The following is a 14,790-nucleotide window of genomic DNA, read 5'->3' as shown; positions in this document are numbered from 1 at the left end:
AAAAAAGTAAGGCTATCATCATCTTTGTTATCACAAGGAATTTTCGCACCAGATTCTGTCTCCACTTCCAGCTGTGTTTGGTTCATTCTGTATCATTTCTCTTTGGTATCTGCATTACAACCAAAAAGAAACTTGTTGCACATCTGCAGATTTGGAGGTGAGTGGTTGTGATGGAATTTTTTGTAGCTTTTCTAAATCTTGATCATCATACATAATATGAATTTCAGTATAACATGAGACTTCTTCAAGCCTACAGTATATAGACTATATCCTCATTAATGGCCAGGTTACCACTCCTCAGAAAACCACTTTCAGTCAGTCTGTGGAATAAAGTTTATTTCCTGTCAAAAGCTAAAGGTGCCAAACAAAAGTAGGAAGCTAAACATTAATGAAAACACAATACATTTCTAACTGTGAAGCGTATTAACTTGCAGTCAGCTACAGCATATCAGTTCGGCATTTCTGAGTCATCTGAAACAGAAACAGTTGCTCTTGATCGTCACCATACACCGCGCTCCGTGGTTAAATTTTACCAGGCTTCTCAGCATGCGGGAAACCTCCGTGCCGCAGGATTTCACATCACAGCATTTTCCGTAGAAATCTATTTGCATTTGAAAACCATTCCCGGAAAACCATTCCTATTTACATTGAAAACCATACCTCCTGCTCCTTGTACTGCTGAAAGATTGCAACTTGGAACTGGAACTCTGAAAGTAGTTCACTTCTTTATTTGAGTTCATACCCTGCTAGCGTTACAAGTGATGTAAAAGGTAAGTTTAGACGTACTCCTTGTTGCTTGTGTCCGTCTCAGAGTTTTTGGTGTAAATGCGCGGCCGATGAGATGCCTGGCCTGCCGAATATGCGTATTTGTTGCAACTGTAAGTAAAGAAAAAAAAGATGCAAAATAATAGGTATTACACACGTCCACATAGTCACATACTCATTTGGGTCTGTATCCAACCCACCGATAGCACATTCTTCACAAAGGTGCAGAAATCAGACACCTGCTGTTCTCATCAGTCTTGTGGCTAAGGGGAAGGAGATGGGCTCTTTGACAGGCAGCACAGCCATCTCTCTTGTAACCAGAAACACACTCTAGGTTCCTAACTCACCTGTGCTCTTCCTCTAGGCATTTTAGTCAAGTCCCTAAAGCAAAAGAGAACCTAGACCTTAATGCCTTTGTGCAAGCTGCAGTTTTTAATACAGGAATCAAGATTATACGAAAGGAAAACAGAAGTATCTTCTGCCAACCCCTTCAGCTGTCAATTCATCATGTTGAACTTCTGTTTCATACATTGGTTTCACCTGATTTTCATCATATTTCAGGATATATGGTACTTTGTATCAAAGCATGATGAGCGAGATCTAAAGCACAATGTGGCTAATGAACGATTATCATAAAACTTAAATGGCTTCAGATTAGGCAATGGAGCATTGGAGGAACACTTTCACTTATTATGTGTTTTGACACAGCTTTCCTAAGATGAAATATGGCAGCCATGAGAATGCTTCTTCCTTCCATGTTATCATCCTCTCAAGCTTAGCCAGTTCAGCCTCCAAGCCATTTGGGTTCTTCTGGGTACACATGGACCTCTGCTATTTCTGATAATTTCATCCCTATCCTTCCGAAAGAGACCTTCTGTATGTGTGAATAATTTAAGATTGGAAAAAAAAAAAAAAATCCAGGCAAGGTTTGAGACCAGAAATCTCAGCTTTTCTTACTCAGTGTGCAACAAGACATTTCCATAAGGAACAAGAAAAAACTAATCATACATGCCTAATGATCAATTGGATATGCTGTGGAAAGGAAATGCCATTACACCTTCTGCAAATTAAATGGCATTTGAATGTTTTAATAGTAGTGAGTATTGCAGAGAAACTTCATTATAATACACTATAATGTTTGATACACTTTTTTCTTTTGGCAATAGACAGTTCGCTCTTCCACTGCACATTGTCATCATGTAGATTTTCTTAGAACCATCAGCAGTACCCAGAATTACCAAATACTAGTTATAGGTGGCTGCTGATGGCAAAGTATCAACAAGTACTGGGATATCTATCTACTATCTGGGAGATACTACACTATCTGGGAGGTACAAGTATTCAGTACAGCATCCCCTGCCACCACAAGCCTGTGACATGCCATAGCACTGAATTAACAGGTACAATTTCCTAGTTGTACTCTATATGGCTACAGATTCATACCTGGGGGTGAGTGAGAGAAAATACCATACAGATAGAAAACGGCGTATAACTGAGAGCTACTATTTCAATTGACAAACCCAAGATTACCTGTAATCCTGGTTTTTCTTCCGTTTGCATGAACAGGTCAGTAAGATCCCACCAAGCATATAAAGAATAGATCCAGCCCAGCCTAAGTATAGACCATCTCCTAGTTCATACCTGAAACATGAAAGATTTTATGGAAACAGCACATAACAGGATCACAAAGCTATTATTTTCGACGGAGCCATAGGGTGCACAAATCACGCAAACAAACAAATTCTAGTCTGCGTAGAAAGCAGTTAACTGAAAGGTGCTTCAACAGATAACAGAGGAGAACAGATCTGGCTTTGTGTCTGTTCAGTAAAACTCTCATATGTATATTTAAGTGCTCTGCCACATTAGTGACAGTCCAGAAAGTACTAAGCAACATAAAGATAAGTAGCAACAAATACTTGCATATATCTAATAAATTGTTGTTAATAAATGATAATAATATGTCTTCTGTGCAGTCCACAACACTTATTTTGCCCTTCTAGTAGCTGTACCACTCAGGTCATTTTGTGAAACTAAATGATTCGGACCTTACTGTCTGAGTCAAGAGAACAGGCTATCCACAGAAACCAGCTTTCTATGGACACAATGCTTGATCACCTACAAGTAGCTATTTGTATAGAGCTAGTCTTAAAACTTAAGTATCCTAAAGAATATTCAACACTCTCTGAGGTTATATGGCTGAAATACATTTATGAATAGTCCCAGGTTGAAAAAGAATAGTTCTCCATTTTACTGTACAAAACTACATCCTTCAGAAAACCCCCCAGTCCAGTCCAAGAAATTCACTGATAATGAATTTGAGCCAAAGGCTAGACATGACTGAGCCTGGGAAAGTCTGGCAGGAGTTTCGCAAAAAAGAGGAAAACAAGTTTTTATATTTGGACAAAGACTATATACATGATACAGCTGTACCTCTGTGGGCTGAGATACCTAATATAAGGGTAAAATCAGTTTTCATGGACTGCGTAGAAGGTATACTGAAACCAGATACATGTGCTTTCTTTCCATTTGTAAATACAAAATCATCATTTAAAAGTATTGAAGTTCCTGACTCCAGAATTATTTGCTAACAGGAAGGTTTCAGAGGTTTACACAGGTTCACTGCTCTCCATGTTCTCACCGGAGCTGCAAGGTTGCCACTGTTTTAGGCACTCTCCAGACATGGAACAAGACAATCATTATCTCAAAAAAAACCAGGAGTGCAAGTTGCTGGAGCAATGCTAAGGAACAATCAGAGAGTGTTGCCCAGTGCACACAATTGTCTCTGCTTACTAGTCACCCATAGAGGGGAATGTTGTAGACATCATACCAAAGGAAAGTATAGAGGAGGGATTGGCAGGAGAACTTAGGTTGCCTTCACAGCTGTATGAGAAATTCATCTAAGAATTTACTTTACTATTTTGCTGAAGTCAGGCCAAAAAAAAACCCCTACAATCTGAAAAGCCAAATTTGCCAGTCTCTTAAGAGTGAAAATCAATACTGGCCTGGAATTGAATTTAAACCTGTCTCACAGCATCCAAGGAGCACAAACTTCCTCAAGAGCATGTCTGGCTTTACCAATGATCAAAGTTAATTCATTAGGAACTGCTTAGTGAATTGATAGTCTTAAACATGACGTTTAGATATTAAAAAAAAAAAAATTCTTTAGCTACTGAATGCAAACAATCTGGTAACTGATTAACATACATAGATGTTGAAGCCCCAAAGCTATACCAGATAACTATAATACTCACTAACTATCCCCCTAACTGAAATTCCTTATCAACAGTTGTTTCGGGCCTCTAACGTATTTATTACCCTTCATATCATTCTCTCAAGGGGATATAAAACAACAAAAAGTATTCACAAGTGCAATTTCTGTGTAAGTGCTTGTTTGAAAACACAAGGAAAATTGACAAACATCCAAAGCAATTGCCTAAAGTACTTTGATTCATAACAAAGCACTTCACTTCTGACTTCCCTGAACTAATTCTCAGGTGGAAACTTACAAAACACTTCGAATATGATCCTAGCAACTAAATATTTATGGTTTACTGAGCTAAACATTATATACTTGCTAGAGATACTGGCAAATTATAAATGTCCGCTTTTCCCCAAACCAGCTTTCTCATGTTCCATAGACAATATATTATGTTTCCCTCCCCCTTTTTCCCCCTCTCTGAAGGAGAGGCCCGGTCACCTCCACCCTTGTTCCTCATTGCTAAATCTATTGACATAGATAAGGTGCCATTGAAGACTGTTTCTTTTATATCAGGCAAGAATAAGGGCTTTTATACCTTGAAACTTGTTTGTGCGCAACTAGATGAGCTGATAGTCCCACAAACTTTGCCTTGTTTTAATTCATAAGGCAAACAAATGTTGAGCTGTTACTATATAGTGAAAAATATTTTTTTACGTCTCTAAGACAAGCAGCATTCTTCAATGACATCTCAGCTATCTGCAGGTCACTAGTACACAGTTTAAGCTGATTTCTGTAGGTTTTTGCATTTGCTTGTACATCTGAGGCATTGTATTCTAGCCATAGCTAGAATTTTGTACCTCTCCAAGGCTAAATGCTGAAGAAAATTAAGACTTTTACCTTTTCTTCATCATAACATAGAGATATGCGCTTAATTGAGTCTCACAAGAAAATGGACACACAGTACAGAAACCCCTCAGATGTGGGGGTTGATATTCCCCACACATTCACTAAACCTTCCAGAGGAGAACTCTCTTCCCTCCCCATCAACACCGCTGATGTGAAAAGATTTCCTGAAGACAAATTTTTCCTCCTGTAGGACTGGATAACGGGATCCATCCAGGTTCTGAAACTCTGGAGCATCTGAGGTTAGTGCAGCTATCTGTAACACATGATGGACTTTGGTATGACAAATCTATTAACTTACTTGGTTCCAGCATACAATGGGTCAAAAAACTGAGTAGTAACCATCGCAGCATACCAAGAAACAGCCACCATGGAGCAGAGACCTACCAGAAAAAGTTTAAAAAGCACACAGGTGAATGATGCCTTTAATGGCTGTAGCAGCTTTAAACCAAGAACAAGTGTTCATTTCATTTAGTCTGGCTGGAAAAGCAATACCAAGTATCGACAGCGTTCTCATTTCAGCCTCAATATTACCTCCGAAAATAAAGAGAAATCCTCCCGTGACAGTTAACTTCATTTTTACATCTTCATCACTGAAGCCGATCTTTGTGCACTTCAAACCAAGCAGCGATAGAACTGTAGATATGAATCCCAAAAGGATGGAAGTAATCATCAAGGCACGGCATGCTTGAATATAAGCTAAGACAGAAAAGAGAAAAACATCAGGATACATACAGAAATCAAATTAATCTTGTGCTGAAAAAAATAAAAATTATTAGAGGAAATGACATAATTAACAGGAGCTGTAATAAGTGAATCTTGTACCACTTTGTTATTTGGTTCAGAGAAGCATCCAAACCCTACAGTGTTCAGCCTTTAAGTCAACCAGATTGATACAGTTTATAAGCTCAGTAAATCCTCTTGGGCCTTTAGTAAATCCAGAAAAATTACAGCAAGGGCTTCACAGCTTACATCTTTACGTCCTGTGGAAACCCATAGCAGTATATATGGTCATTTACAGAAGCAGAAATAAGTCTCCTACTCAAAAGGCCTGGTGACTTCCTTACACCTGTGCAGCTGAGCACACAGGACACTGCTGAACTCCAGGTCTTATCCAAGGTGTGCAGGGCTCTGGCACTACAGAGGAACTAGAAAAATGTGCCAGCTTTGGTACTTCAAGTGAGAGATGGGAAAGAAAGTGCTCGACTTAGCAGTGCACTTCAAACGCTGAGTGGGGGTAACAAACGAGAGATGAGCAGATCGAGAGCTGCAGCACTCCTCTCCTCCCTAAGACACACTCCTGCGGAAAGGACACAGCTGGTGTGGGCACATTAGGGAGTTTGGTATGCTGACGATTCTGCATCGCGTAAGCTCCCAGTCTTCACATTTAGGTATCGATTGCACAAAACCCGGGAGCAGATAATTAACCAGCCTAAGAAGGAAGGTCAGACAGAGACTTAGGACTCCTTGAAAATGGCACCCTGGATTCAGCAGGTTCCAGATCAAATGACACTTTGGCACCTTTGTTGTGAAATACACAAGTCAAGGTCTTGGCTGCTAACTTTGTTGGACTTGATGTCTTAAAGGTCTTTTCCAACCTAAATGATTCTATGATTCTAACCACACATGAAAAGGGTCTGAACTGGACAGCATCTGGAGAGCCGCATCGTTCATGCTAGCATTCAGGCTCTTGCTCCCTGATCACCCCCGTGTCCTGCATGGTAACCTGCTCTCTAGCTCTACAGAGGAGTGAGCCCAGAGCCCTCCAGATAACAAAAACCAGGCACAGAAACAGGAGGTAGAGAGATTCCGACTCAGACTCAGCGGACTGTATAGCTTTATATGCCCTAAGAGAACTGGTCCTGCAAGCTTGAGAGTTATCAAAGACAGTAGTAAGCAGTCATGAGATAAATACACTGAATTCAGAGATAACATTGTTGATTTTTTTTTTTAAGCACTGATTTCAAAATTTTCAAGGGAAAATATTCAAGAAAATTTCAAAAATTTTCAAGACCCTTAAAGTACCATTAACAATTCATGGTTCTTGCCTGCAGAAGATACTGTTAGGACAAGCACTCAACTCTGATGCTGCTTTCTAGTTTGGGATCTTACACCACAGCAGCAGGAATTACCCACAGCAGGGATCCAACAACTTACATTTCAGGTGACTCCTGCAGTGTTAGATGGGACTCCCCGTATCTTTCCAGAACACACAAGCATAAGGCTAACTGCTTTCAAGCCAATGGCCATATTATTTTAACAAAAGAAATTTCATACCATATCTTCTTTGTATCACAACGCAATAATCTCAACAGCCATAACTGAGGAGCTTACTTCACAGCCCAGGAAGCTCAATTTTTTGTTGTCTTTATCTTAAAAATGAGCTTATTGAACCAGATACAGTGTCAGCTTATTTTTATCAATCAATACGAATCATAAGAAATGATCCCCAAAATCCCATTGGAAGAAACACCTATGGAACCTTAAAAAGAAGGGGAAAAAAAGAGTTTAACAAGCATTGGCAGATAACTAATTGCTTTATGCCAAATGTTTGATCAAATTGTGACTAGATAGATAATGCTAGCTATACATAGTAGCCAGCCATGGTTTCACTCTTACTCAATATTGCTTTTAAAAAGATCCTCACTTCAAACATTTGTGATTTGGGCTGATGGCTTGCTAAATTCAAAAGCTTTAAATCTGCTTAAAAGAACTGATATTTCCCATGCACAAAAAAAAAAAAAACTAGAGGTAAACCACATAGCTCAGTTGCCAATAAGGAAACCTTCATGGAAAATCTTTATGGTCCTTATGATGAAGGGTAACAAAGACACTTTTGGTGTTGTTTTTTTTTTTTTTTTTCTCCTCCTTCCACAAATCCCTGGCATCTTCTGCTGCAGCACTTTCAGCTAAGTTTCTCAACAGCAATCTGAAACACACCTAAACTGACCATGATAATTTTTAGTCTACCTTAGCTCATATCTGCAAATGCTACAGACATTTCTTGGAGGTCTTACTGTTTGCTCAGCCCTCATTGCTATCACCCCCCCTTTTCTTTCTATTTCCTGGTTTGCCCAACTGTCCTCTACTTTTTTGACAATTCAGCGTCTTCTAGATTGTTTCTTTTTCAGTTCTCCTTTCTAAAACATTTTTTATTCTACAATTCTGCAAACTTCCCTTCCCCTTCTTACACCCATCAAATATACTGCCATCTTCTCAACAGTGTGACCGATCTCCTCTTCAACAGATCAAATTTAATCTTCACAGATTCACTTTCAGAGTCTGGTCTATTCATTTACCATTTTGTCCCTTCCTGACTCCATGTTGTTATCTGCAATTCTCCAGGAGCCTTGCTGTTGCTTGCCTTCCTTTCTCTTTTGCTTTAGCACGTCTACACATGAGGCTCTTTTCTGCACACACCACCCCCCCCCCAATTTCTTTAAAACCCACTTTTTTAGCAGCAGCTCCAGGATGCTAACCTGATGTGGCCCCAGTGCCCACATGTGCACACATGGGAGCTCTACAACACTCTCAGAGGCAACACACCGTGTAAATACATCAATGACAAGATGCTGCCTGGAGTTGGTGGTGGCAAGTTATGAACCAACCCTCAAAGTGCTTTATACATGAACACTCACATAAGCACCCTGCAGAGGATAATGGCTGACGGATATGATCCTGCTATTGCTGATCTGTAAATTTAAACAGGGTTGTGACTCTATGTTCCTCCTCATATACACATGGATTTTAAAACCAATTGTCAGCTAACACTAAAAGATATAAAGGACAGATTATTCTCTAAGTACCGGACACAGACAGTTTCAGAGAATTGCTACGCTAGTGTCAGAGCTGGTCAACAACATCAGCTTATTTCAGACTGAGAGAGAAAGTGAATTATAATACTTCATTCCCACTAATCCTATGTTACACATTCTTCAGATTAGGAGTATCCTCCTACCTATTTAGTTTTGCCACCTCCTAGTGTAGATTCAACTAAGTAGGAAGGTATTTTTTTTCTGGGAAAAGTATCTACCTGCTGAATTATTCAAGATTAATAAAAATTAGCTTTATTGTCTATAAACGTGCCTACTATCCACAGAACATTGCCTTAGCTGAGCATTTGAGGACAATCCACAATTCTGCTGAAGACTGATACAGAGTACAGGAGCCAGCAAGCCTAAATTTCCTGGTACTTAGAACCACATCCAACAGGACATTAGTTAACAAGTCCTGACAAATGTTTTTATTTATAACATATACACATTATATAACTTATAATATATATAACATACACTCACTGTATTTCTTACATTATCTACAATTTTCACTCTCAAGACGCAAAACCCACTACCACTTCTTAGCTATAAATAGTATTTCTTACCTATTATATGAAAAAACTCCAACTACGGTACATTAGCTATTAAGTACTGCAAAAGAAGGCCTATACATAATTGCAAATAAACATGGAACTGTCATAAGATGTGTTAAAAATGTCTCCTACTGATTCCTCCCACAAGATGCTAGAAAAGAGATTACACCATATTTAAAACGTCTATATAAATGCTTGATCAAGCGACTTCATTTGCCTTATTTTATAGCCTTTCCCAATGTGCTTGACACATTCTGCTGCTTAAGAGATTTTTTTATTACTTCAACTCACAAAGTCCTTCTCAGCCAGTTATTTTCCAGTACTACCAGATTACCAAACCAAAAGCCTTTCTACTTTTTCCCAACAAATTTTTAAGCAACGCAAACAAGACTGTGCAAAGTCACATACCAGGCAGTGCAAGCAAAGTGTCAAATTCTCTGCAGGTAGATACTCCAGTGCTGTCTTGTACACAACTCTTCCAAAGGTTTTCAAAAAATGTAGACGTTGTGATCACACTACCATGTATACTGGAGACTTTCCAGCTATCATTCGGCAAAGTAGCTCCAATAATTGCCCACCCAACCCAGCACAAAAGAAGACCAACAATTTCCAATGCAGCAGTCATGCTTGTGAGTAGTAACAGTTAAATACCCCTATAATTAGATTATAATCAAGTGAAGCTTTTCAGAAGCCTCCTTGCTGTTTTATCTCTGGGTTTCACTCCAAAATGAGGCTACCTTTGCTCTTTGCTCAACCCCAGAGATAAGGCTTACAGTGCATGACAATAAGAAGTGGGAGCAGTTCATGATAAAGATATTAACATTTTTTAAAAAATGACAATATTAATTCTATTAATTTCTAATGAGAAGTGACAAAATCAGCCTATTCTTAGTCTCGGCCTAGAAAGTTCAATCAGTATTTTACAAAATATCTTGTAAGATTGATAATATTGGCAAATATTTTATTTCTGTCTCTCCTCTGAAGTCAACTAGGGTTTACACAGAATTAAAATTGTTTATAATTTCATTATTGATCTCAAATCAAAAAGCTTTACTGTGTTATTTTCTTGATGACTCAAGCATAAAAAAGCTTGAGAACAGGAACTTTCTTCTGTTGCTAGAAAATTTAGTTCATTTTTTGGAGTTATGGCCATAAGTAAACCACAGTAACAGTACTGCCAGCTTCTTTCAGGAAGATAAGTCTGTGGATGAGTAATTTCCATTAATATTTTACAGTCTATTGATTTATAGTTAAACACATTCTATCTTAAAAATAGTCCCACTTACACTGGCATACAATTGTAGTAATGTATGTTTCATGGAAATTAAATATAAGGGCATGAATGAGCCAGTGTGACAGATCTATCTTAAAAGGAATAAAACTATGAAGGAAAATGGCTTTATGAAAAGGAATATGTGTCAGCTGATTGCATCTATTTGTCAGAACATCTTACTATTTAAAAAAGCTATTCTAGGAAAAGCACAAGTACGTTAAACTGGGTTTACTCGCTTCTGTTCTTGACAAAAATCATAGACTCAATTCACGTGACCCATTAATGTTAATACCTGAAACTGCTTGTGTGTCCAAATGAGATTAACCATCTCTTGCCGTGATAATCTGCTTTTATCTCCAGGAAATGGAGTCAGAGTTTCTTCATAAAATAATCCTGCTGTGATGCAACACAGTAACAGATTCATGGCATTTACAAAGAGACTACCAGAAGGATTAGCCATTGAGAGCGTCACAACTTGCCCATGACAGATATCTGAGGGTTTTTTTTCAAAATTCACTGGTCACTTTGAGCTGATGCTGTAGGTTGGTTGGAATTTATCTTCTCAGGGTGACTTTTACAGAATTCCCTCCTTCTGCCAAGTCACTGCAATTTGAAAAACGATGGCATAGTAAAAAGGATACACTGTACATACTGGAACATACTGGAGTATCTGCATCCCATTAAAAGCCCTTCAAAGAGTTTCAGATTAGTTTATCCATGCACAGGTGCTACTCCGGTGACCTCAGTGATCATTTCTGTCGACAGAACTTTGGAAGTTGAGTTTAGTTGGGACCTTGAATCAAGTGTCCCCAGATTTTATATTGCTACCAAGGATAAAAATTTTTTTAGGAATTTCAGTTTTTTAAAAAAAATCTCTTCCTAATTAAGAAAGCTATTTCAACAGGCAGTCATAAAGCACACAAAAAAAAAAACTCAGAAAAAATTAAACTGCAGACTTGGAATGCATGAGTTTTTCCTATATGGCACTTAAGTAAACCAGTCTGCAATGGCATTGAAGAACACAGGGTTATTCTCCACTGACTTTCATAGATTATGGTTTGCTAAGCAATGGACACAACAGCAAATGCTGCTCTGAAGGAGGCTCTGCAGCAGCAGCGTGAAAGAGTTGGTGTTGCTATAGCTTCACATCAACACCATCTACAGCTTCAGCGTTTTCCTTCAGACTTGCTCTAACACAGCCGGGTGAACTGAAAGCCCGTCAATGGCTGGAAGCACGTTCCTGGAGCACATCTTCTTGCTTTGCTTCATCCACAAGGAAACCACTGTGCAATGCAAACCAAGGGCAGTAAATGAGAATAACTGGAAAATTCATTATAAAAGTGTACTCCTAATGTAAGTAAAACGCCAACATAGATATGCCAAGATATGACCATATATGACCACAGCAATATATGACCAAGGAGAGAAATCGCTCCTAACCCCTCTGATATTCTCCAAACAAAGCATATTTCCATGTAATGTGGTTGAGAGAGAGTTTACAGGCAGAAATAGTATTTTTTAAAATCAGATCCGCCAATACAGTTGGGAAAAAGATACTGAAAATACTAACACCGTAAATGTTTAATCAACATGAGCTGCACCCTTTTGATCATTTCTGCAGATTTGTTTCAAGACCCAGGAACGCTGACTGAGCACTGTAAAAAGAGAAACAGCCCTGAGACAGACACGGGACCACGCAGTTCTTTGAACAGCTGAAGAAGATCCACCGAGCCTTGCCAACCAGGGGTCCTTCCTTCCAATTACGAGGGCCACGGGAAGGAAGGGAAGAGAACCCTTAGGAGGTGACTGCTTCAGCTCACCTGGAACCCTTCTGTTCCTGGGGAATATTTTCTTTCCATGTTGGGTGCAATGAAACTGCATTTTTAAAAAAAAGGCTTTTCCACATTGACTCTGCTTGTCTCCTAACAGGGCTGAAACATCTGTTTCTCCCTGTTACATGAGTCAAGGCAGAGCTGCCACACCATCATAAGCATCCATGCCATCTTGCTACCACATGCGAGAACTGAAGGATTGTTGGCCCCATCTTATCACTTTAATTTCTAGAAATCATATCTAAGTTTCTAAATGAAACTTAAGGACCCTGATGTCTACAAAGAGGAAGTCTTAGAGAGGAGCCAAACAGGTATCGGAATGGTACGAAAAGCTGACATCGTCTCTGATACAATGAGTAGTGGTTTTTAAATGCTTGGAAGCATATAATTAGCCTCCTTTTGATGCTACAAATTCTGGCCTCAGGATGCTGATACTTATTCTTAAACTCTGGCACCATCATTACGAAAGCAGGTGAGGACACCAAAGCCAGGGCCCTGAGGAAGAATCATGAATATGCTGAATCTTGAGACTTAATTCTTGAGAGCTAAACTTTCACATTTTAGAGATCTGCCTTACAGTCAGTCAGCACTGACTTCAGTGGAGTCCATGTCTGTGTCAAGAAAAACAAATGGTCATAGTAGATATGATATTTGTAAGTTTTAAGCACTGCGCATCAAGAATAAATCAGCTAGAAAGAGTCCAGACAAAGATCAATGACAGTGATCAGGGATCTATAAAGCAGGAAGGCTTGAAGAAATGACTCCATGACATAACTCATAAAGTGACTGCACAATACTGGAAGTTGTAAAAGAATAAACAGAGAGTTCTGCTTAAGACAGAAAGCTTAACAAAATACCAGTTTTCAAAGGCTATACTGTTACTGCTTCTACATTCAGTTTTCTGAGGAAAGAATTGCAATGTCAGTCCTTCCTAGTCCTTTACCATAAAAACAGTGTTTACAGAAAGATACTTTTTAAAGCCAGAACAATCCAAACAAATAATTTTCAGTCTCAGAAAACACAAAAGCATCAGTTGCACAGATGCATTTTAATTTAAGCAGGCCACCTCGGATAAATTCCAAAACAAATACATGGATTCAGCACAAGGTATCAAACAAGTTCTGGAATATCTAAGAAGTCTTGTCTCACACCAAAGCACAAAGAAGCACCAGTGATCTGCTTGTAGTTAAGAATTAGGCTGAGTAAAGGGATGCTATTTCCTCCAAACAATGAAAAAAATCCTTAGATTCACCATATGTCACCCATAACGCTAGGTCAACACAACAGAGGTGGCAATAAAACCACAGCAGTTACTGAGCTGAATTGCAGGGTGAAGCACATGGGTTTCACTAGGACTGTTTCACCTGTCTGCACGACAGCACAACTCCTGTCCACACTAGACCCCCTGTGATGACTGCAGTATGTGCCATCTAACTGCACTAACCTGCTGTCCCAAAAGAAGAAATAAAACTACATCTCTGGATTTTCTATTGATACGCCACGAACACTTACTGTCTGAACTCAACATGTAGAGAAATTTCTTGCACTGTATTGATCCAAAAGCATTCACCGCACAGTCCATCCAAAGACCTTCAGAAACCCAGTCTGTAGTAACCAGCCCTGTTGCAGTGTCTGAAATTTTCCATCTGTTGGACATGGTAGTAATAAGTAAAATGGTGAATCCTGCTAAAGCCAGCAGCAATGCACAAATTTGTTGAGAAAATGATGCCATTCTTCTGACAGAAGTTGTTTTCAAAGAAGCTTCCCAAAATTTCTGATATTAGAAACCTGTTGAAACAGTTTATACACATACAGTAAGTATACGGAGTTATCTTTACACAAGTCTGACCTTTAAAAAACATCAGAAAGATGTCCACCTACAAAATAATTTATCATATAAGGGAATTGTAGAACTGGAATCTAAAACTCATTAAAGAACTGAAATACTTAAATATTATATGACATCTGAGTACCTTCTTAGGAACACTTTTATTACTATACGTTTACTACAAAAAATACCGACAGAGCAAAACCAGAAGACCCAACTGAGGAATTCTCTAATTTGAATTTGCAATGTTTCATCGGTTCCTTACTTGTTTGCTAATTCAAAAGTCGCTTAAAATTAAAACGATCAAATACTTTAATAAATTATTCATCTCCTGATTACAATGCATACAAATACAAATTCAAAACAAAGTAAATTTTGATACTCACGTTTATGATATGTTTCTAACCTGTTTCGTCTACCTTCCTGCTAGACACTAGTGTCAGCACTTTGTGAAGTCCAGTTTGATCAAACAAGTGAAAGTTTCATACTCTTTAGGACCTTTCCCCCCATTCTAAAAATCAAGGACCCGGGGCCAGAGCTCTGCCAGCCTATTGGACAAAGGCTCAGGCATGGCCTTTGGCTACAGTGAAGTTTGAGTGAAATGGATGACTTGAATAAGAA

General features: G+C 38.8%; 1 protein-coding gene across 1 annotated transcript; it reads right to left on the bottom strand.

Moving 5' to 3' along the window:
- Positions 1-776: 776 nt before the first annotated feature.
- LOC104372667 (claudin-15) lies at positions 777-14,073 on the bottom strand. Its single transcript, XM_009978421.1, has 5 exons — positions 13,854-14,073; positions 5,402-5,566; positions 5,169-5,250; positions 2,296-2,406; positions 777-876 (listed from the first exon to the last, which is right to left on the bottom strand). Exons 1-5 carry the CDS (start codon positions 14,071-14,073, stop codon positions 777-779), a joined length of 678 nt encoding a protein of 225 aa, XP_009976723.1.
- Positions 14,074-14,790: the final 717 nt, after the last annotated feature.

This window comes from Tauraco erythrolophus, chromosome 11 (genome assembly GCF_009769465.1).
Source record: "Tauraco erythrolophus isolate bTauEry1 chromosome 11, bTauEry1.pri, whole genome shotgun sequence".
NCBI lineage: Eukaryota > Metazoa > Chordata > Aves > Musophagiformes > Musophagidae > Tauraco > Tauraco erythrolophus.
The sequence above is the reverse complement of the archived record's forward strand: the minus strand, read 5'-3'. Positions and strand labels throughout refer to the sequence as shown.

Bases quoted from the DNA above. Each gene is read 5' to 3' on its own strand.
- LOC104372667 (XM_009978421.1), bottom strand. From the start codon at position 14,073: ATGGCATCATTTTCTCAACAAATTTGTGCATTGCTGCTGGCTTTAGCA. The intron at 5,567-13,853 runs GTAAGTGTTCGT...TTTCTGTCTTAG, and splicing joins CTACATGTTGAGTTCAGACA to CTTATATTCAAGCATGCCGT. The intron at 877-2,295 runs GTAATCTTGGGT...CTTTACTTACAG, and splicing joins AAGAAAAACCAGGATTACAG to TTGCAACAAATACGCATATT.